Source organism: Ammospiza nelsoni, chromosome 3 (assembly GCF_027579445.1).
Source record: "Ammospiza nelsoni isolate bAmmNel1 chromosome 3, bAmmNel1.pri, whole genome shotgun sequence".
NCBI classification, from domain to species: domain Eukaryota; kingdom Metazoa; phylum Chordata; class Aves; order Passeriformes; family Passerellidae; genus Ammospiza; species Ammospiza nelsoni.
In genome coordinates this window covers 115,282,087-115,303,772 of record NC_080635.1, presented here as the reverse complement: position 1 = coordinate 115,303,772, position 21,686 = coordinate 115,282,087, and the positions used below count along the sequence as shown (strand labels likewise).

The following is a 21,686-nucleotide window of genomic DNA, read 5'->3' as shown; positions in this document are numbered from 1 at the left end:
CCTTGGATGAGTAGAGGAGGTCGTGTGGTGATGCCAGAGCAGGAAGGTGTGCAAACAAATCCCTTCTTCTCCTCTAGGGCAAGTTTGAAGAGGCTGAAGGAGAGTTCATTAAAGCTGGGAAGCCCAAGGAAGCTGTGCTGATGTGTGTGTCCTCCCCATCCTGCTGTGTGTGCTCTCTCCATGCAGTGCTAGCCCGGTTGCCTCTCCAGCACTGGGCTGCTGCTTGTTATCCCTGTTGTTCCACCTGGTCTCCCTCTCATCCCCAGGTTTGTGCACAACCAGAACTGGGATGCTGCCCAACGTGTGGCTGAGGCTCACGACCCAGACAGCGTGGCTGACGTGCTGGTTGGGCAGGCACAGTTTGCCTTTGAGCAGAGAGAGTTCCAGAAGGCAGAGGCCTTCCTCCTGCGAGCACAGAGACCTGAGCTGGCCATCAAGTACTATAAGGTGAGTGCAGCCTGTAGCGGCATCGTTGCCTTCCTCACTGGACAAGAACCCAATTTAGATGAAGGAGTGAAATTCACCTCCCAGCTCCCCCTGTCAGCTGAGTAGCCAAAGAGGTTTAAACCATTTACTCAGGCTTTCTGGAGGAACTGAATTCTGGCCTGAGGACTGAGCCAGTGGATTTCATGTCATAGCTTTGCTCTCTCACCGTTCTGGAGGATGGGTGGTCCTTGGGGTAGCACAAGTGGGTGCATTTGGAGGCTGAAGTGCCCATTCCAGTGAGGTGGCTGAAATGGATGAGCATGTTCCCCTGAGGTGGTTAGGGCAGGTGGACAGACACAGGTGCCATTCTCGGGGAGGAAAGAATTGGATGGTGCTACTGTGGTTATTTCTTCTAGTCAGTTCTCTGGCAAGATGAGGATGAGGGGATGGGTGTGTTGTGTGATAGCAGGAGCGTGGGGGATCCTGGTGAGAGTTTCTCCCCTCTGTGCCTGTGCAGGAGGCTGGCATGTGGAGCGAGGCCCTGCGGATCTGCAAGGAATACCTGCCCGGGCGGCTGGCAGAGCTGCAGGAGGAGTGTGGCGGGGAGGCTGGCAAGAAAGGCTCCAGGTAAGGAGAGCTGTGGTCAGGCTGCAGGAAATAGCCTGGAAGCTCTTCCCCATGGCCATTTTGCTGATGCCTTACAGAGACAGCCCGATGGGACCCCTGAGATCCACTTGTTTCCTTTTTGAGGACTCCGGACTTCTTACTGCATAGGTTTCCTATCATCCTTCCTTATTTCTCTGGGAGTCTTATTTCTGCCATCCAAGATTTTCCAGATGGCATTTTGTCCCACTTACAAATCTCCATGGTCTCCTGTACTGCCATTGCATCTCCCCAGGGTCCTTGGTCAGTTCTTTCCTCAGCCCTGCGCATGTTCTCTGTCTGAGCTCCCTGCTTGCCTGCCGTGTGCACCCCTGCCCACCCCTGTCTGCAGGATCTCTGGCAGCATGTCCGTGCTGCTCACAGCCTGCCTTCCTCCTGCAGTGGGCCTGAGGGGCTGCTGGAGCAGGCCCGCGAGTGGGAGCAGGCTGGGGAGCACGCCAGGGCCGTGGACTGCTACCTGAAGGTGCGGGACCCCAGCAACAGTGTCCTGGTGGAGAAGTGCTTGCTGAAGGTACTGTCAGGGGCTGGGGTTCCCTTCACTGCCCTTCTGCCTGGGAGCTCTTCCACATCCTGAGTGCCCTCAGGGATGTGTGTCACTGCAGGGCTCAGGAGAGCCTGCAGGGCAGAGAGCCTTTACAGCTGTTCTCTTGAGCCATGACAGGCTGTGTTTATCCTGCTTGGTGCTACCTTCCTTGCTCTGGCACCTGTGCCTGTGCCAGGCCCTGTGCCCGTCTGTGTGCCCACGGCTCCCTGCACTGCAGAGCTGCTGCACTCTGTGATTCAGCCCTTCCTGTGCTCCCTGCCACCAGCCTTTGTGCTGTGCTCTAGCCCATGCTTCTCACCACACCCATGTCCTTGTACCACCTTCAGCTAAGTTATGTCCTTGTCTGATCTTCTCCCGTGGGTGAAAGTGGCTGGGCCTTGCTCCTCTGACTTGCCATTGCTCCCCTTCCTCTATCACTCAAGTGCTTCCAACTGTCAGTCTTGTAGTGGGACTGAGCACTTCCAGCTTCATCCCACCCTCCCACCATTTCCATCAGTTGAGCTGTTGACAGTTTCTCCTCACAGGCTGCTGAGTTGGCTGTGAAGTTCTTGGATCAGTCACAGAGCATGGAGGTGACACGGACCGTGGCTCCTCAGCTGGTGGCCATGAAGAAATACAGCTTGGTGAGCAGTGGCTGCTGCCCCAGGGCTGCTCAAGGAGCAGTGACATGGGAAGGGAGAGCTCTGTCCCAGGGCAGGAGGTCAGGTCACATCCTGGGGTGATGGGTGGATGGGTGGCCTTCTCCTGAGGTAGGCTGTGCAGAATCTTCAAGGAGGATGAAAGAGGGGAATGAATCAAGTCCTGGAAGAGTGTGAGAGAGCCAGGCCTTGGGAGAAGGCAGGAAGTAGAGGAGAGGCTTATCTTTTGGGGAGAGATTTTCTGTGGTGTCTGTGTGCTGGTCCAGCACCAGCTTCAGCCTGGGACACAGGGAACCCGTGGGGTTTTGCCTCCCATGGGAGTGTCTCTGGCCCTGCAGGCAGCTGAGCTCTACCTGAACTTGGACCTCGTCCGAGAAGCCATTGATGCCTTAATTGAGGGGGAGGAGTGGAGCAAAGCCAAGCACACAGCCAAGGAGTTTGACCCCAGGTATGCCCTGAGCTTTGCAAACTACACCCTTCCTGTTCCCCCTGCCAGCCCCAGCTGCTCCCCTGTCCTGTCCTGCACTGTCCTGTACTGTCCTGTCCTGGATTCTCCCCACAGTGGCTTTCTTTCCCATGTTCAACAGGGTCCTTTCTCCACCCTTCCCAAGCCATTTCACATTCTGGCACTTTCCTATTGCCACACATCCCTCAGAAACTGTTTTCCCCTTTAGTTTCACCCCCATCCCTACCTCCCTTTCCCTTGCCATGACTCTGTGCATGCACTTCCTTCTGGAAGCCCTGTGATCCCTTGTTCTCCTCACATATTCTGCTGTGAAGAGCTGCTTGGACCCTTTCCTTCCCCGTCCATCTGTGCTCCAGCAGTCTGCTAGCCTGCTAGAACCAGCTGCAAGTGTGCTGGTTCCAAAGCTGAACCCAGCCCCTGCACTGCTGCAAGCCATGAGTCTTGCTGCCTTTTGGGGTTCTTTGTGCCCGCAGGTCGGAGGAGTACGTGGACCAGCGTTACAAGGAGTATTTAAAGAAACAAGGAAAGGTGGATTCGGTATGTGGGATGCCTGCAGGCTGGGCAGGGGTGTCAGGGCCTGTGCAGATCCTTTTGCCTGACTGTGGGCACGAGTGAGGAGTCTGTGTGTGCCTGTGAGCCATGGCTGCTGCATGCCAGAGCACAGAAGCACAGAAGGGTTTGCTGGGAAAGGACCTTACAGCTCACCTCAAGCTCATCTCAGTGCACCTCCTGCCTTGGCAGGACACCTGGCACTAGAGTGGGTTGCTCCAAGCACACACTGCTAGCTCATGTCCAGTTTGTTGCCCACCAACACCCCCAAGTCCTTCTCCTCTGTGCTGCCCTCCATTCTCCCCCTGGGCTGCCTCTGTGTTTGGGGCTGCTCTGACCCAGGTGCAGCACCTGTCACTTGCTGACCTCCATAAGGTTCACTTGGGCCAACCTCCTGAGCCTGGGCAGGTCCCTCTGGTGGCAGATGGGTCACACAGGCTCTGTGGTTTCCTGCTGTGGAGGGGAAGAGATTGTGTCTGGGAAAAAAGGACATGGCTGACCTGGTGCTTGTGTGCATGTGAGTAGGAGGCCTGGCCTGCACAATGAATTCATGGCTGTTTCCATCCTCAGCTGGTGGGAATTGATGTCATGGCAGCTCTGGATATATATGCAAAGCAGGGGCAGTGGGAGAAGTGCCTGGAGGTGGCAGCCAAGCAGGTGAGTGCCCGTGTGAGCCCTAGGGACACACCTGGGCTGCTGGAGCCTGCATGGGTGGGCAGCACTGCACCTGGGGTGCTCCATACCTCTGTCCCACCGTGGCCAGGGAGGCTGGGTGGGGAAGTGCTAGAACCTGCAAGCATATTGTGTTTAAATTTTGTGATTAATGGAGCACTAGAAGAAGCTAAATGAGTTGTTTGGGCTGGAAGTAATTGGTGCCATGGAAACAGGGATCTGTAGAAGAAAGCCTTCTTTCTCTGTGTTCTTGGGAGCAGTGGTGTCAGTCAGAATGAGACATCCTAGTCAGGAAAGCAAATCTGACATTTTTTTCAGTTTTACTGACCTGAAACTAACAAAATTTCCTCAGCAGAGTAATAAAATGGAGAAAAGCAAAATGAAACTGTTTTACAGTGCTCTTTCAAGGGAGTAGCAGGAGAAGACAGCTCTCTATTACCAGGATGTACTTTGAGGGATGGTTATTGATTGGTGATTGGCTGTTTAACAGTTATTGGTTAAATGATTGTTGATCATGGAGGTAACCAAGGGCAAGCAGTTCTTTGGAGTGAGACATTGGTTCACATTGAATAACAGGGCAGCCTTGGCAACAGCACCTGCAGTTAGTAGGGACATCACAGCCTGTCACCCAGGCCAGCTGGAGCCTTGGAAAAGCTCTGGGAATGTCTGGGACTGTGGTTTATAACTTTGGTTCCAATAACCTACCTTTGGATTCTATAGAGTGGACTTGGTGTCTCTGTGATGCAGATGGTCTCTGTTGAATCCTTGTTCTTTGGGAGGCTCCCCTATTGATGCTCTGCTCATCAGGAGCCAGAGAATAACTGCACACTCCATTTAATGGGGAAGGCTCAGTTTATTGTGTTGGGCACCACAAGGCCACGCTGAGTCTGAGAACATCTTGGTGTCTGCTCGTGCCTCCAGGAGAGCCTTGGCATGGTCCTTTTCCATAGCCAGGACAGAATATAATCACTGTGACTCAGCTGCTCTCCAGTGATTATACAGCAGGAATGGTACATCCATACCCACCATGAGCCTCATGTGCTGCTTTCTGTGTCTCCTCCAGAGCTACCAGGTGCTGCACAAGTACGTGGCTCTGTATGCAACACACCTGATCTGTGAGGGCTGCTGGGACAGAGCCCTGCACCTGTACAGCCAGCACGGAGCCCCTGCCAACCCCCAGGTGAGGAGGGCGCCCAGCAGGGCTGTCCCTGTGCTGCAGGAGCTGCTGCAGGGTCAGGCTGCAGGATCTGCTGCAAGATCTGCTGCAGGGTCAGGCTGCAGGATCTGCTGCAGGGTCAGGCTCCCACCTGGGCTGGGATTGCCTCGAGTTCAGCATGCCCAGCCCTGCAGGAGATTCTTCAGAGGGCTGACGGAATCTCCCAGCTTGTTCTCCATGGGAAGGAGCAGGGAAAGTTGAGTGTTTGTGCTTGTTTTGAGCACCAAGTTCAAAACAAAAGGAACCATTTGCCTCTCTGAGAGCATTGGCGGCAGGAAGCATCCCTGCATCCCTCTCTGTTTGCCTGCCTTGTCCCCAGCCCCCTTCCTGCAGCACTGCCCCTCTGCAGCCCTTTTCTTGGCAGCAGGAGAGCTCTGCTGGCCCCTCACCTTTCTCCTTCCACACTTGTGTCCTTTTTGTGGCAGAATTTCAACATCTACAAGCGGCTGTTTGTGGAGATGGTGAACGCTCCTGGCAGGAACTGTGCCGAGGCGTACGCGGGCTGGGCTGAGCTGCGGGACGTGCTCCTGGCTCTGGTGAGTGTGCCCTGCCTCCCCTGCCTGCCCAGCCCCTTGGGAGAGGAGCCAGCCTCTCCACAGGTGACAGGGACAGTGTTTGTAGGGCACAAGCTAAGGGCAGAGAGCTGGCAGTGTGGACAGTAGGAAAACAGGATCCTGGCAAGTGGATGTGGCTGAGCTGGAGAAAGCAGAAAGGAGACCTGTGCTCCAGGCCAGATCCTGGGAGTGAGGAGTGGGTCTGGCCCCTGGCCCTTGCTCCAGGCCAGATCCTGGGAGCGGGTCTGGCCCCTGGCCCTTGCTCCAGGTCAGATCTGAGGAGTGGGTCTGGCCCCTGGCCCTTGCTCCAGGCCAGATCCTGGGAGCGGGTCTGGCCCCTGGCCCTTGCTCCAGGTCAGATCTGAGGAATGGGTCTGGACCCTGGCCCTTGCTCCAGGCCAGATCTGAGGAGTGGGTCTGGACTCCAGCTCTTGCAGAGCTCCAGGTGTCACTGTGACATGGGAGCTGTCGTGACATCTCTTCTGATCCTACCCCAAAATCAGCAGCCTGCATGGGGAAAGCACAGAGCTGCTGAGCCTGGAAAATATGAATTCTCCCCATGGAGGCTGAGAGCTTTCTCCTCACTCCTCTCCAGAACACTTCAGCCAGAACCACAATTGCCTTATCTCTGTTTCTGCCCTTACTGCAAACATAAGCAAAATCAGAAAACCCTCCCTTTGTCCGTGCAGGCTCACCCCTGCTCGCAGTGCTGGCTGTTGTTGCAGTGCTGGTGACTCCCCCTGGCTCCCACAGCCTCCTTCCTTCAGCATGCTCCCAGAGTCCCAGAGGTGTCTGCATATTCCAGATCCTTCTCTCCACTGACTGCCCCATCTCACGTGCAGTAAGTGCCCTTGTGCTTTCCTGCCCTCAGTGCCTCTCATTTTCTCTTCTCAGTGTGAGAACCTAGCGAAGAGCAGCGAGGCAGAGCCTGCAGCCCAGGAGGAGTTTGAGAGGATGCTGCTCATCTGCCACTACTGTGCCGCCCGCGCCACCGCGCAGGGCCTGCCGCAGCTGGTGAGGCTGGGGCTGCTCTGCCAGGGCCTCACAGAGGGGGAGCCCATGGGTGTCTGCAGGTTTGGGTCACTATTGCCATAAATCACCTGCTCACCTCACAGAGAGGGGAACCTATGGGTGTCTGCAGGTTTGGGTCACTATTGCCATAAAGCACCAGGAGAGGGGAGCCCCATGGGCACCTGCAGCTTTGGGGCTGTTCACGGGTCACTATTGCCATAAATCACCAGGCACCTCCCAGAGCAGGGAACCCCATGAGTATCTGCAGGTTATGAGTCACTATTGCCATAAATCACCCATCATGGATGCATAGAATGGGGCTGCAGTAACCTGGCACCCACCACAACAGGTGGAACTGCAGGTGGTGTTTTCTGCTTACCATGGGTACCATCCCAGCCTCTGTGGCTGAGCTGTAAACCAGGGCAGGAGCTCATCCTTGTGCTTGGCATGACTTGTGAGAGCAGAGGCGGTAATAGAAAATTAGGAATCACAAAATCTCTGATGTTCCCAAGAGAGGGATGGCTTCCTCTCTGCTCTCCTGGGCTCTGAGAGCTGCTGGGCTTCACACGTGGGCTGCAGAGCAGATCCTCTGCCCAGGGCTGCAGCAGGCCCGGTGCTGTGTGCTGGGCCTCCTGTGGGGCTTTGGGAGCTCATGGGCCTCTCTGGGGGCATCACAAGGCCCTGTGATCTCGTGTGTGCTGGGATTTGTTCTTGGCCTCCCTGCTGAAGTCTTGATCCCTGTGGGATTGTGGAATTGTCCTAGAGCTCTGGATGGATGTGGCACTAGACTTGTGATGGAGAAGGCTGGGAAAGGGAAAAGAACCCCAGTGAAAGCCACAGGGACGACTGGGATTCCCCATGGCTGTGTGTGTGGATGCTGGGTGTCCAGAGACATCAGACAGCAAGAGCCAAGTCTGATGTCTTGGAGACCTGTACAGATCTCCACAGCTGTGCAGTGTTGGGCTGGGCAATCTGTTTGGGACCATGAAGAAGGGGTGGCCTTGACAGTTCTTGTGTGACAATGGGTGTCTGGCAGCAGAAAAGTGAAAATACCCTTCAGTTCCTCACCCCTGCTCCAAAATTCTTACCTAATTGCATACAAGAAAAAATGCATTGAGACTGTGGCTGGAATGTTTTGTGGAGGGGCTGGAGAGTCTCCATTCCTTGAGATGGTCAAAAGCTGAGCAGGCATGTTCCTGAACCAGGCCTGCAGCTGCCTCTGCTTTGGCTGGGGGCAGCATTGGGAACTGCCAGCAATGTCAAGCCACCAGTGCCTTCCAAACTCACCTGTTCTGTGACTTAGATGGGGGTGTTTGGGTGGAAAATAGCAAGACTTCTAAAGCAGAGGAATTTCACCCTCAGGTGACAGTCTCATGTGGGCTGTAGTGAGGGAACTCAGGGTCAGGACTGAGCGGTTTGACCGTTTTTACCTGTGAGGCCTGTGTGGGTGCAGAGCCCTTGCTGTGAGTGAGGGGAATCGCCTGAGATCCCCTCCAGGCTGTTTTCTCTTTGCTGAGTTCTGTGTCTCTGTGCCCAGGACACCATGGCTGCCCAGCTGTCCATCTCCCTGCTGCGCCACACGGATCTGCTCCCTGCAGACAAGGCTTTCTACGAGGCTGGCATGGCTGCCAAGGTAAGGGCTGCCTCTGCAGACAAGGCTTTCTACGAGGCTGGCATGGCTGCCAGGGTAGGAGCTGCCTCTGCACCAGGGAACAACACAGGACCCCTCAGCTTTACCTCCCCCAATCCTGGGCTCTCTCTGGAGGCTGCTCCTCAGGCAGCTGGCCAGACCCCAGGCAGTGAGCAGATGGACCTACAGGCCCAGGGCTGGACAGAGGCCGTGCTGTGGCTCTGTCAGTGGGGATGTGAGGCTGCTCTGCATCACCCCAGTGTCTGACAGTCTGCATGGCACCTGTGACACGTGGCAGGGACAGCAGCATGTCCTCACTGCCTGCAGGGATAGAATCATGGAATGCTTAGGGTGGGAAGGGACCTTAAAGCTCTTCTTGTTCCATCCCCTGCCATGGGCAAGGCCCTTCCACGATCCCAGGCTGCTCCAGGCCCCATCCAGCCTGGCCATGATGCCTGTCTGCACTCTGTGGTGATGGGCTGGGCTGGGTGGGCACTGTGGCACAAACAGAGCCACATCCTTCCCAGCCCTGGCTCTGGGAGAAAAGCTGCCTGTGAGGATGTGTGCCAAGGTTGCATTTAAAGGGAGGTGCAAACCCAAAGCAGATAACATTTTACTGACCAATAAGTGACCCTAAGGGATGGGTGTTGGGGGACGGACATTTAGGACAGCGTATGGGGCAAGGCTTGGGGGACTGACCCCTGGCCTCTGGCTGATCACTCGACATCCTGGACTGAAGCTTCTAGATGGAGGGGATGGGACAGAGAGCCAGGGTGGGATTTGGTGGTGATCTCATCCAGGGAGAGGGATAACACAGGTAAAGGGAGGGGAGTACAGTCTGGGATAAACCATTTGGGAAAAATATTGGGATACAAAACAAAACTACTTCAAAGTATTACAAAAAACTACTTCAAGGATGAGCTGCCCACTCTCACCCAGGGCTCCTCTCCATACCAGGCAGTCAGCTGGGAGAACATGGCATTTGTGTTCCTGAACCGCTTCCTGGACCTGTCAGATGTGAGTATGCTCTGTGGGGCAGGACCCCACTGCCTGTGGGGGGCCTTGCCATGCCCTGCCCAGGTCACCTGGGCGTGCCAGTGCCACCGGGCACGTGGCAGCAAAGAGCACGTTGGCAATCTAGGCCTGAAATCCTCATGGCTGCAGATGCCATTACAGCGTTCAGGGTGATCACTCAAGTTGTTCCAAGGGAAGAAAAGCTCCTGGGAGGTGGAGGCCATGGCCCAGTGCTTTGTCCCCTGTGATGCAGGACTCAGGAGTCCCTTACTTGTGCAGCAGGCTGGCCACCAGAAACCCCAAATCCAAGGGGCTGACACCTCAGTGTGCCCCACTCTGAGGTGCTGTCAGCAGCAGCTGGGGCAAAACAAAAGCACCCAATTACAACTTTCCCTTCTCCAAGGCACCTGCACAGGGCAGAGTCTGAGACACTGCAGAGTGTGCTCATGGGGGGCAGGAGGGCCTGGTCACCAACGGGCAGGGCCATGCTGGCCATGAGCTGTGCTGTGGGTGCTGCAGCTGGCACTGCCCACTGCTCTGCCCTTCTCTGCAGGCCATCGAGGAAGGGAACCTGGACTCCCTGGACCACTCTGATTTTCAGCAGACAGACATTCCCTTCGAGGTGCCCCTTCCAGCCCATCAGCACGTGCCTGTGAGTGTCACCTGTCCCTTTCAGCAGTGCTGCACTGCAGGGCTCTGAATGGGGACTGGGGTAAGGCTGGCACTGCAGAGGCTGCAGGGATGGAAACGGACCCAGAACTGGCCCCTGCTGCCTGTCCCTCCAGTGTGAGCACACAGACAGACAGACAGACACACACACACACACACACACACACACAGAGACACAGACACACAGAGACACAGGAACCTGCTGCCTGTCCCTCCAGTGTGAGCGCACACACACACACACACACACAGACGTGCACACAGCTGTGAACACAAACACGTGTGCACAGACGTGTTGCACACACAATGTACCTGTACACACACCCACACACACAAAAAACTAACACACCTGTGTGCACACACACACCTATTGTACACACACATACCTGTACACACACAGATGTGTGCACACAGCTGTGAACACAAACACGTGTGCACAGACTTGTTGCACACACCCACACAAACACACACACACAAAAATACACCTGTGTGCCCACCCACACACATACCTGTACACACAGACATATACCTGTACACACACCTGTGTGCATGCACACACACCCCTGTGTACACACTCACACACAACTGTACACACACACACCTGTACACACACAAACATACACACATACCTGTACACAAATACACACACACACTCTCCCTCTCTCTCCTCAGCACACACATCCCCCCACTCAAGCCCTGCCGTGCACCATGCAGTGTGTGCTGTGTGCACATCACGCACGCCCATCCTGCTCTCCCCTGTGCTGCCGTGGGGCAGCAGCAGCAGCAGCCCGGTTCAGCCTGGCACCGGTTGAGCCCAGCCCTGGCTTTGTCCCCAGGAGGAGCAGCGGGAGGAGGTGCGGGACTGGGTGCTCACAGTGTCCATGGACCAGCGGCTGCAGCAGGCGCTGCCCCAGGACGAGCGCGGCACCTTCGAGGCCTCGCTGGTGGCAGCGGGGACAGGGGTGGCCTCCCTGCCCTGCCTGCTCACAGGTGAGCTCCGGGACAGCTCCTCAGACAGGATGACACAGTGCAGGGAGTGGGAGCTGCAGGGTGGGCCTGGGCTGTGCTCCGAGAGCAGTGCAGGGACTGTGTGTCTGTGGGGAGCCAGCTCTGCTGCAGGACATGGGGCATTTTTACTGTGGGGCGGGTGAGCACTGGAACAGGTTGCACAGAAATTGTGAGAGTGCCATCCTTGGAGACAGTCAGAAGCTGTCTGGACACAGCCCTGGGCTGTGTGGCCCTGCCTGGACAGGAGGTTGAACCATACAGAGCCCAGAGCAGTTCTGAGCTCAGACACTGTGGTTCAGGGATGGCTCAGGCTGGCACAGCACAGCCAAGAATGGGCAGCACCTGGCCCTGCTCTCTAGTGCAGGACTAAAAAAGGGTCAGAGAAGGGGGAGCAGGAGAGGCCCACCAGGAACAGGACTGTGGCTTGAGAGTCAGAAGCTGGGTGCCATTGTTGGACCTACACACTTGGGTGTCATTGCCCAAGGGCAGTTCAGCCTTAATCTTCATTTGATCTCCCCACTTTGAACAGCCCTTCTCCCTTTTGGTCTCCTGGAGAGCAAGGCAGCATTATTCCCCCTACACTCTGTGCTGTGGGGCAGTGCACCAAGTGGGGGGATGCTTGCTGTGGGGCTCAGCTGGTTCTGAATGTGTCGCTTTGTGCCCAGGGTACCCAGTGCTGGGAAACAAGATTGAGCTGAGGCCGGGCCGGGAAGTGAGGAAGGATGCGTGGTACAAATTCGTGATGGCTGTCAAGGTGAGCCAGAGCCCCCAGGCAGGGACAGGCTGTGGGTGGGTTCAGCCCTTTGTGCTGGCAGGGCAGCATCCTTGGGTGAGTGATGGTCCCAGGGCATTCACTGCAGTGGCAGGATCACCAGACCCACAGGGGACAGGCTGTGGGTGGGTTCAGCAGCATCCTTGGGGGAGTGATGGTCCCAGGGCACTCACTGCACTGGCAGTGCTGCTTGCTGGGCATCACCAGACCCAGCCCTGCCAGCCCACAGGGTGCCTTCAGCCAGGGGCACAGGGGTGCAGTCCCCTCCAGTGCCAAGGGCTGTCTCTCTCTGCAGACATCCCACAGCCCAGCAGGCCAGGATGTGATCGAGTTCCTCCGACGGTGGTGTGGGGGACTCCCAAGCACCAGCTTCTCCTTCCAGTGAGCAGGACTAGGGCAGCTTTCAGGCCTGTTCCTCAGCACCTTCCACATGCAATAAACGTGTTATCTCAGCCCTGCAGTGCTCCTGTTTGCCAGGGGATGCTGGGCCCAGAACCCTGCAGCTGCTTGGCACAGAGCTGTAATCCCCATGTCCGTGGGTGAGTGCCACACTGGGGCCACAGCTCTGCCACCATCCCTGTGCTTGGGCAGTGGCAGACACAGGGACAGGCTCACAGAGCAGCTGCCCTTCCCTTCCCTTGGCATGCCTTGTTCCCAACCAACTCACCTGGCAGAGCCACTTAGAACAGCCAGTGTAGAAAGGAAAAGTTTATTTATTCAAGAAAGCTAGAGACCTACATCAAAGGGATTCTTCCCTTTCTGTTCCCTGAGACATCTGGGCACAGGCACAGCCAGCTGCCATGCCTGCAGTGGCACCAGGACTGCCCACCTCCATCACTGCAGCCAGAAACCAAGAACTGCAGCACACCAGGACAGGCCCAGCAGCTTGGGGCGAGCATGGGAGAGCATCAGCACCTGCTGACCTGCAGGGTCTGTGCCAGGTGGGCTGGTGGAGCTGGGGACAGGGGGCAGGGCACATCCTGAGCCCCCTGCAGGAGCTGTGACACCACCCTGGCCCCGACCTGGCTGGGTCACAGCGCTCCTGCAGCACCACCTGGGAGCAGAGGAGCAGTGTCAGTGCCAGGCTGTGCTGCAGGGCCCAGCATCACTGAGCCCTCTGCCCATGTTCCTGGACAAAGGTGTTCTGGGGGCTGCTGTGGGCATGGGCCCACGTGGGGCACTCACCTCTCCAGCTACACTGCAGAGTCAGAAATTCCTGCCAGGAGCTGCTGCCTCTCACGGAGTGGCTTCTCCATTGCTGTACTTGGCCTGACCAGCTAGAGAGGAAAAAAAAAAGACAAAAAGAAGTTAGGGTGGCAAGGACACACGATGGGCAGTGTTCTCACAAACAAAGAACAGGCCTGGCTACCGGGGGATGAAGAAGAGGGTCCCTCTGCAGCTCCCCGTGAAGGGGTGCTGGTCTGGCACTGAGGCTGGCTAGAAGAGGTTCCAACTCAGCATTCCCCCTGCTCCTGCACAGCCTCCTCGTTCCCAGCACCTCACAAAGGCAGCAGCCACGGGGGAGGGAGATCCAGGGAGAGCTGTACCTGCTCTCTGCCATAGCCGTGTGCGCAGGGCCCGATGCCCCGGAACACCAGAGCCACCAAGCAGCTCCTGCCCGAGAGCACGGCTTCCGCAGCTGCCAGCAGCAGGGAGAGGAACCAGAGCGCCAGGGCCGTGTCCTGTGGGACAGGGGGTCACAGAACGTGGGCACCGCACCAGGCTGGCTGAACACACCCAGCAGAGACTGTGCGGACAGCGGGGGAAAGAGGGGGGAGAGGGAGAGAGAAGGGCAGCGGGAGGGAGAGTGAAAAGACGAGAGGCAGCAGAAAGGAGCTGCCGGGAGGAGCGGGGCTGCGCAGACTCACGTAGATGCGCGTGGTGTTGAAGGGACAGTCGTTGGTCGCGATGTTTTCACGGGCGTCCAGGGGCAGCGCGGAGCTGTCGCAGCCCCGCACCAGGTGCGTGCCCCGGCTGTGCACCGTGAGGGCGAAGGCGAGCGCCAGCCCCACGCTGCACGCCGTGGACAGCAGGCAGTTGAGCAGAGAGACGCCCAGCAGGGTCCAGTGCTGCAGGCGGCAAGAATGCGAGCGGGATGGCAGGAGCTCGGGCAAGCGCTGGGGCCGGGCACCCGGGTCTGCGCAGAGCCGCTGCCCCGAGGGGCACCCGGGATCTCCCGCCTCGGCCAGGAGGGCTCAGCCGCGCCCTCGGGTGAGGCTCTCGCACCTTTCGCATCCCTCCACCCCTGTGAGCTCGGTACCGCCTGCCGCCCCTTGGCTCGGGCTCCGTGGGGACCCCAGGCAGGCTGGGCCGGGGTCCGGGAGCCCCCAGCCCGACGCCCGCCCCGTGCCCGCCCTGCGAGCCCCCCGGGACCCCCGGCCCGGCCGCAGCCTCGGCTCCAAGCGCTCCTGCCCGAGAACGGCGCTGCCGCCCGAGAACGGCGCTGCCGCCCTCCGGGAGCGGCCGAGCGGGGACAGGCGGCACCGAGCGCCGGCAGCCGAGGCGGAAGGAGCCGCGGGGCCAAGGTCCAGGGCAGCGGCTGCCGGCAGCGCCCGGGCCCCCCCACAGCCCCGCACTCACCAGGACCGCCCGGGACAGGTTGTGCGACACCAGGATGGCCACGATGCCCGCGGCGATGCTCTGCGGGGAGAGCAGCGCTCAGCGGGGCCCGGGCCGGGCCCGCCGCCCCCCGCCCGCCCCGCCCCGCGGCGCTCACCAGGAGCCCCGAGCACACCGACACCACGTTGGCCGCCGCGTACTCGGGGGTGACGGCGCGGCGGGCGCCCGCCACGTGCCGCAGCACCGAGCCGTGCACGATGGCGCCCAGCACGAGGCTGCCGTGGCCCAGCACGATCAGCCCCAGCCCGGTGCGCATGAGGCGCCGCGGCTCCCCCAGCGCTCCCGCCGCCCGCCGCCCCCCGGCCATGGCCGCCGCCAGCGCCGCCGCCGCTCGCACCGCCCCGGGGCAGGCACGGGCGGCTCGGCCCGGCCCCCGGCCCGCCCCGCCCCGGCCCGCAAGAGGCGGCACTCGCGTCTGTACAAAACAGTTTATTAAAAATAGGAAATGATAGAAATGAGATGCAGGAGCCGCGGCTCGGCCCCGCCGCGCGCCAGGACGACACCGAGCCCGGGGCCGCTGCAGCCCCGGGAGCCCCGGTAAGGAGCGGGGGCTGCGGGGGCCGCGGCCAGCACACGCCTGACCCCGGCGGTGCGAACAGTAAACAAAGTGCAGCCGGCGGCGGGAGCGAAGCGCCGGGCGGGGAGCGGGGACGAGCTCGGCCGCCCCTGGGCCCGTGGCGCGGCAATGGGGGGGAGTGACCGGGGATGCAGGGCTTAGGGGCTCACCCCTGATTACCTTTAAATTAAAAAAAAAAAAAAAAAAAGGAAAAAAAAAGGAAAGAAAAAACCCATTTCTGTGCTGTGCAAAAGACACTTTGTACAATTCAAACAGAACAAACTCCATGCACATGAGTGGGGCTGCAGAACGCCCCAAGCCAGGCCTCAGCTCCGCAGCACAACCTGGCAAATCCCAACAAAAACAGGGCTGGAAATAATACTGATGCACAAAGTCCCCTTGAGGAGGCGGGCAGGGAGGACTGTCATGAGCCCAGCCACGGCACATGCAGGATGAGCTTCCAAGCACTGCAGCTGGGGCCTTGCGGCGCCCGACAGCGAGGGCAGACACACATGGTCGCAGGCAGCGAGGCCACGCTGGCTGCCCGGAGCCACGGGGCTAAGATGACACAGTCACGGCCGTCAGGGCTCCGTTCCGAGTGTAGTAGAACTTGCTAAACGCCTCTTCAAGTAAACAGGTGAGTCTGCTCTGGTCAGCCTGGGCAGAACAAGGACAGTGAGGGGTCAGCCCCGTCCACTCAGAGCTGAGAGCGTGGCTGGAGACCCCCAGGGCAGGGACCTGGCTTATTCCTCCTGCCCGAAAAGCGCACAAACCACTGAACTCTGAGGAAGGAACGCAGGCCCATGGCCCTACCTGAGTCCCTGCTTACCTCGCTGATGAACCCAAGCTGGACCAGTTCAGCTGCCAGCTCCTGGATGTTGTCATCTGCAACACAAGGAAAGGAGTCAGTCCTTGCTGCAGCGTGCTGCTGGCCCAGTGCCCCTGGCAGGGGCAGAAGGTACTCACTGGGCTGAAGGTCACAGCTCAAGTGTCGATTCAACTTGTCTTCCAGTTTCAGCAGCAGTGTCAGCTGCAGGGCAAAGAAATGCTCATGAGGAATTGCAGTCCTGCAAGCTGCCATGGCAAGCCCAAAGCAGCCCCAGCAATGCCCTTGGGATGGCAACCAGCCCTGCAGAGCCCCTCGGGGATCTGACAGAACAGCCACAGCCAGCTCCACCCTGAGCTGCAGCTGCCAGCCCCATGCAGAGCCTGGGGTGGGCCGGGTGCCAGGGCAGCAGCAGGCACAGGCCTGGCACAGGCTCTCTGGTGGCAGCTGCAGCCCTGCAGGGTTACCCCAGGCCCCAGCAGCACATCAGAGCCACGAGCCCTGCACAGAGCTGTGACTCCCCCTGCCCAGCCACAGAAACCTACGTGGTGCTTCACGCCCTCCTCCACGGACTCGATGTTGCACTGCATCAGCACCACCTGGAACAGAGGCACAGAGCCCTCAGCAGCTGCCCCACAGCCCTGCCCGGCCACGGCAGCGGGGCTGAGCCCCCTCAGCCAGGCTGAGCCCTCACCTTGCGGGTCTCCACCTCGGCGGGCTCTGGAGTCGGGGTTTTCACCGACGGGGGAGCAATGGGAGATTTCACCACCACCTGCTGGGGCTGCTGGGGCCGGGGCATCCCAAAGGCCGTGAGGGGATAGATGCCATTCCTGCAAGGAAGGAGCAGCATCTGAGTTATACCTCTCCAGAACTTTTCATCTCACACACGATGGAAGGTGTCTTTAAAAAATCCCTCTTACCTCACATCCTCCAGGAACTTGTCCAGCTCCAGCGCTGGAGATTGTGAGAAGCTGGAAAACAAAATGTCCTGACATGAGAAATCGTCTCACAGTACCATCCACTGGGGTCTGTTGGGGTGCAGTTTCACATCCCCATGTCCTGGGCTGTGTCCGCAGGCAGGATGGGCACGGACAGGCAGCCACTGGTGTGACAAGCTCTTCTCTTCCCTCACGGACATAACCAGCTGTGTGAGCTGAGGGTGAGGCAGCAGCTGTGGCAGAGGCAGCCCCACAGCCCTCACACCTGTGCAATGCAGTCATCTGGAGGGTGGCCCAGTGACACTGCCCCGGTGAGCTGTTTCACAAATACCTGCCATGCCAGGTCCCTGGCTGCAGCAAACACTGGGGACAGCCAAACCCCTGTCTCAAGGCTGCTCTGAAGCATTCCAGAGATGAGGTAAGGACTACACAACTGCTGGAAGCCTGACAGGATGTCCTCAAGTGCTTTATGGGCTGCACACCTGCCCCAGCTCCCAGACCACCCTCCAGCCCCTGCCACAGCCCCAGCAGCTGGGATCATCCTATCCTCTGACACAGCAGTCAGTTCTAACAAAAACTTCCAATTTTTCTCTAGCAGCTTGGTTTGCATGGCAGTCTGATGAACCATCCAGAAACGATGCTGACATTTCAAGTGATTGCTGCTTTCTCTCGCTTGTCCAGCACCTCTGAGGTATGGCACCACCAAAAGGAAAGTTCCAGGCTGGCACCCCTGGACAGCCACACCTGCAGAGGCTGACATCCCGTGTGTGTGTGAGGATCTCTCCTTACAGCTCTGGTCCTTCACTTGTTGTCCTCCATTTTGAAACTCTATCCAAAACATTCCAAAGGGAATTTCACACCACATTTCCTAGCACCAGGACAACTGGAATGCCAGCTTTTGGAAGGGTCTCTGTGGCTCAGAGAGCTGCTTATACAGACTGAGCTGTTCTTGTCATCTTACTCTTGTTCAGCAGCCTGGGCACCCCAGAACTCTGGGCTCCCTGGAAGCACCCTAGGCTTCCTGGGAACACAGGATTCACATCTTAGTCTTCAGCTAATCCCTTGACTGGCCAAGGCTTTGTTATCCAAAATGTACACCACTTTTTTGGCACTCTGCTTGCTCCCTTAGGGGCCACCCCTCCAGTGCAAGCAGTGCTGTGTGTCACTGCCAGCTGCCTCTCCCTGTGCACAGTGTGGAATAAGGTGCTCCATTAGGAGAACACTGAGGAACCCTTTCTCTGAAGTGAGAAAGTGACTCCATCTGGCCAGTCTGTGATTGGTCAGAACACTTTCCCAAACTGTTCAGCCACGTTTTGCTGGTGTCTGCTCCAACTACAGCGTGTTCGTTTAATCTGCCCATTTGGGGAACAATTCATCTCAGCTGCACAGAATCTACTCGCAGGAAACAGGTGCAAGGTCTCCTCCCACCCAGGAACAGCCCCCCCCCAGAAGTGTGTGTGCCCAGACAGGGACTGCTCCTTCCCCTCCTGCTCCAGCAGCTCCCACTGGCGCCCAGTCAGGGGGAAACACCAACTCTGAGGTGATGGGCAGCGTCCCAGTGCCCACACCAGTGCCCCAGCACTGCTCCCCTCAGCACACCACGGGGACTCACATCATCTTGACTCCTTCCCTGTCCTCGTGGTTGATCTCTGCCAACACTGCGTTCATGTCAAGGTTTTTGGTCATTTCTTCTAAAGCATTTTCAGGAATCATATCTATTAAAAAGAAAAGGAGTAACTTGAAGCAATTGCAGTTCCTCTCCAGCCTTAGAAAAGCAATGAAAAGCGCAGAGATGCTCTCACAGGAGGTGGGACACCACAGCCCTCCCAGCCCTGTGTCCGACAGGCAGGAACCTGCAGGGCATGGGGAGGGCGTTCCCAGGGTGCCAGCTCACCGAGGGGCACTGCCAGCCCAGCAAGGCTCTGCAGAGCCCTGGCCACGTGTCTGGTACTCACGCTGGTGCCCGACGATGCAGTGAGCAGCCAGCAGCTTCAGCGAGGGCACCTCGAACAGCGCCGGGTGGAACAGCAGCTCCCGCGCCGTGGGGCGCCGGCCCGGGTCCTGCTCCAGACACTTCTGGATGAACTCCTGCAGAGGAAACCTGCGTGAGACCACGAGCAGCAGCAGCAGCAGAGCATGCAGAGCATGCAGAGCCCGAGGCCACGCTCACCCGCTGCAGGGGATCCTCCAGCAGCTGGATGGCACTGTTGATGGCTTCCTGCGGCACGTAGGAGGACTCCCCGTTCCCCTGGATCTCCAGCACTGCCATCTGCAAACACAGGGCACAGCCTCAGACTCCCCTGGCAGTGACAGACTGCAGGGCACACAGGCACAAAGAGACCACTGCCAAGCATGAGATCAGCACAGCCAAGCTGCCTGGGGGAACTTAAGGTCACATTGGGAGAGACAGAGAGAATGGCTGCCTCATTACAACAGCTTGCTCCTGGTACCCGAGACTGCCAGGGAGCCCTGGGAGCTCTGCCAGCAACAACCTGGACAGCAAGTGTCTCCATTCTGAACCTCACGATCCATTGGGCTGTTACTCTGTTTGGCAATTCCATAATGAAGCATGACTGGATCACTGCCAGGACCTGACAGGGTCCCTTCTGGCAGTGTGAATAGCTCTGCATCGCACAACAAGAGCAAGCACACAACACATCAAGAGTGGGCCCCAGCCAACCACACAGACACTCATTCTCAGCTAGGAAAGGCTGGAAAATATTGCAGAGAGTGTCTCTGCATTCAGCTTCAAAACTTCAGTTTTGTTCCCTACAAGTTTTGTCTTTCCACAGTTCTCTTCCTGCTTCACTAATGGAAGGTGCAGCACAGGTTGAGGGTTCCTGTGCTGGCACTTTCTGACAATTCTTCTCAGAAAATACTCCTAACAACAGCTCCCATTACCTGGACTTGGACCTACTGACTGCAAGGACAGAGGAAGCACAAAGCTGCTATGACCAGGTGTGTCAGACTCACACTGACTGCAACCTCCCTCAGATGGGCACAGGCTGGCCCAGACAAGTGACAGATTACAGACTCTGCTCTACACAGGCTGGCCCAGACAAAGTGACAGCATGCAGCTGTCCCCTGCCCCAAACAGCCCAGGCACTGTCACACACATGGACATTACATAAGAGTCTGCAGCAGGGACTGTTCCCTCCAGCCAGGGAGTCTGACCTCAGGACTGGCCAAGACCCACTAATTCATTACCCATTAGGAATTTGGGAAGAACTGCAAATCCCTGAGCCATTTCCTCCTTAGTGAGGCACTTGGGGGAGCCTCCATAGGGATCCCTCCAAGGCAAAGTGCACTTGGCTCTGAGAACAAAACACATTTGTCACTGAGCAAACCCACCCATGGCCACGGCCCTTGCAGAGCTCTCTCTCTCCTCAGATTCATCATCTCTGTCCCAAAGCCCATGTCTGACACTCACCTCCAGTGCACACATCCCAAAGGAGTAGATGTCCACAGCAGTGGTGACATTGGCAACTTCTGTAACACAGAAACAGCATTGTTATCAGTCAGCTCTGCACGCAGCAGCACCACCCTGCACCAGGCTGGGACAGTCCTGCAGCTTCTCCCTCCTCTGCTACCAAACAACAGAGGAGCTGAAGCATTTCAGCAGGCAAATGGCTTAGGACTGTTAATGTTGCATCTGTCAGGAGCCTGGAACTGACAACAAGGTGCAGGACAGCTTGGAAGCATCAGTAAGGCCAAAAAATGCCCAGGCTTGCAGGCACAGCATACCTCCATACTCTGGGGCAAAGAAGTGCAGGTTCTTCTGCTCCTCACGACAGGTCTTCACGTGGTTGTTAATGGTGTCTGGCGCCACTGGAAGAGAACCAGGAATGCTCAGGATACAGAAACCACACCCCATCCCTGATGGGATCCCAGGGAACGCCTGCAGCTCCAGGCCCGTGGCACCCAAGGGGGCAGAGTGGTGGCATTAAGGTACAGCATTCATCTCCTGTCACCTGCCCCGACCCAACACATCCCTGCACTGTTTCCTTGGCAGCTTGGCACCACTCTCCAAGGGCAAACCCAGAGACCACAACTGCTGCTGCCAGCAGGACAAGGTGGGAACAACTCCCAGCAGAAATGCCCGACTTCAAACAGATCCACAGCTTTTGTCACCAGCAAGTCACTCATTCAGAGCAGCAGCCAGAGGTGCCACTGCAGTTGGTCACAGCTCAGGGAGGATGGACCTACCACACAACTCTTGCACGTTTCAGGAGGATGCTGGTGCCAAAGCACCTCCAGACAAGAATCAGGGCAAGCTGCTGAGGGAAGGGAGGTGACCACCCAGACAGCAGAACCTCCCAGCAGCCAGCAGCTCCACAAACCACTCCCAGCTGTGGGGAGGAAATAACTTGCAGCCAAAGAACAGTGAGCAGGGCATAATTATGGACCCCCATGAAAGATAACCTTTTGGGACAGCCACCTCTGCAGAGACTGCAAACAACTCCCTGAAACTAAGCAGCTGTCTGCCAGGGAGAAACACTGAGGAGAGCAGGGAGCACAGAGCCACCAGCCATTACAAGCTCTGCTGTCACACTGGAATGTGCCCAGTGCCAGTCCCATGTCCCACCTGGTCACCCCCTGGATAATCACCATCAGAGATGAATTTTAGAAAAAGGTTCAGCCAAATCCAGTGTCTGAGCAGGACAGGTGATAGGAAGAGGTGTGAAGCACAGCAGAGGGTGGGGCAAGCAACCTGTCCTTTTTACCAGCTGAACTCAATCTGGGCACTCAACAGGCACTCCTACAGGAACATGCTGTAGCTGGTCAGGCTTCTCAAACCCTCAGGAATGTGCAAAAGGAGGTGGCCAGAGTAAGTGGGCAGCCTGTGTGCCCCCTGAGTGCTAGCAGTGCCAGCCCAGGTGGCACTCCTCACTCCTTCCTGGCTGTGCCCTTGGCAGGT

At 57.8% G+C, this 21,686-nt stretch overlaps 3 protein-coding genes across 5 annotated transcripts in view; 1 reads left to right on the top strand and 2 right to left on the bottom strand.

The window, feature by feature from the left end:
• Window positions 1–12,260, top strand: part of IFT172 (intraflagellar transport 172) — a 37,937-nt gene extending 25,677 nt beyond the window's left edge. The window contains exons 32-48 of the mRNA XM_059468332.1: window positions 78–142; window positions 267–447; window positions 944–1,053; window positions 1,471–1,600; window positions 2,158–2,256; window positions 2,610–2,719; window positions 3,211–3,274; window positions 3,857–3,943; window positions 5,022–5,138; window positions 5,600–5,710; window positions 6,623–6,742; window positions 8,277–8,372; window positions 9,327–9,386; window positions 9,937–10,035; window positions 10,886–11,039; window positions 11,723–11,811; window positions 12,125–12,260. Of these exons, the coding sequence (XP_059324315.1) occupies window positions 78–142; window positions 267–447; window positions 944–1,053; window positions 1,471–1,600; window positions 2,158–2,256; window positions 2,610–2,719; window positions 3,211–3,274; window positions 3,857–3,943; window positions 5,022–5,138; window positions 5,600–5,710; window positions 6,623–6,742; window positions 8,277–8,372; window positions 9,327–9,386; window positions 9,937–10,035; window positions 10,886–11,039; window positions 11,723–11,811; window positions 12,125–12,214 (1,782 nt within the window). The 3' untranslated portion in view covers window positions 12,215–12,260. The remainder of the gene's footprint in view (window positions 1–77; window positions 143–266; window positions 448–943; window positions 1,054–1,470; window positions 1,601–2,157; window positions 2,257–2,609; window positions 2,720–3,210; window positions 3,275–3,856; window positions 3,944–5,021; window positions 5,139–5,599; window positions 5,711–6,622; window positions 6,743–8,276; window positions 8,373–9,326; window positions 9,387–9,936; window positions 10,036–10,885; window positions 11,040–11,722; window positions 11,812–12,124) is intronic.
• Window positions 12,261–12,573: 313 nt separating this feature from the next.
• KRTCAP3 (keratinocyte associated protein 3) lies at window positions 12,574–14,755 on the bottom strand. The gene is made up of 6 exons (XM_059467830.1): window positions 14,546–14,755; window positions 14,410–14,469; window positions 13,698–13,898; window positions 13,377–13,511; window positions 13,015–13,106; window positions 12,574–12,883 (listed from the first exon to the last, which is right to left on the bottom strand). The coding sequence occupies exons 1-5, from the start codon at window positions 14,753–14,755 to the stop codon at window positions 13,023–13,025; spliced, it is 690 nt and encodes a 229-aa protein (XP_059323813.1). The 3' UTR covers window positions 12,574–12,883; window positions 13,015–13,022.
• A 147-nt stretch (window positions 14,756–14,902) lies between these two features.
• NRBP1 (nuclear receptor binding protein 1) overlaps window positions 14,903–21,686 on the bottom strand; it is a 33,862-nt gene continuing 27,078 nt past the window's right edge. The window contains exons 8-18 of one of the 3 annotated variants that reach the window (XM_059467829.1): window positions 20,513–20,596; window positions 20,199–20,257; window positions 18,939–19,037; window positions 18,724–18,856; window positions 18,381–18,483; window positions 16,751–16,801; window positions 16,525–16,660; window positions 16,376–16,429; window positions 15,971–16,034; window positions 15,834–15,889; window positions 14,903–15,661 (exon numbers count right to left, since the gene is read on the bottom strand). In XM_059467829.1, the coding sequence (XP_059323812.1) occupies window positions 15,563–15,661; window positions 15,834–15,889; window positions 15,971–16,034; window positions 16,376–16,429; window positions 16,525–16,660; window positions 16,751–16,801; window positions 18,381–18,483; window positions 18,724–18,856; window positions 18,939–19,037; window positions 20,199–20,257; window positions 20,513–20,596 (938 nt within the window). In that variant the 3' untranslated portion in view covers window positions 14,903–15,562. The remainder of the gene's footprint in view (window positions 15,662–15,833; window positions 15,890–15,970; window positions 16,035–16,375; window positions 16,430–16,524; window positions 16,661–16,750; window positions 16,802–18,380; window positions 18,484–18,723; window positions 18,857–18,938; window positions 19,038–20,198; window positions 20,258–20,512; window positions 20,597–21,686) is intronic. The other 2 variants (XM_059467827.1, XM_059467828.1) reach the window with 2 other exon arrangements.

What these genes read in the sequence shown, in the direction of transcription:
- KRTCAP3 (XM_059467830.1), bottom strand. Translation starts at nt 14,755, where the DNA reads ATGGCCGGGGGGCGGCGGGCGGCGGGAGCGCTGGGGGAGCCGCGGCGC. An exon ending in CGGTGTGCTCGGGGCTCCTG is followed by an intron (nt 14,470 to 14,545) that starts GTGAGCGCCGCG and finishes CTCTCCCCGCAG; the next exon opens with AGCATCGCCGCGGGCATCGT. An exon ending in TCAACACCACGCGCATCTAC is followed by an intron (nt 13,512 to 13,697) that starts GTGAGTCTGCGC and finishes CCTGTCCCACAG; the next exon opens with GACACGGCCCTGGCGCTCTG.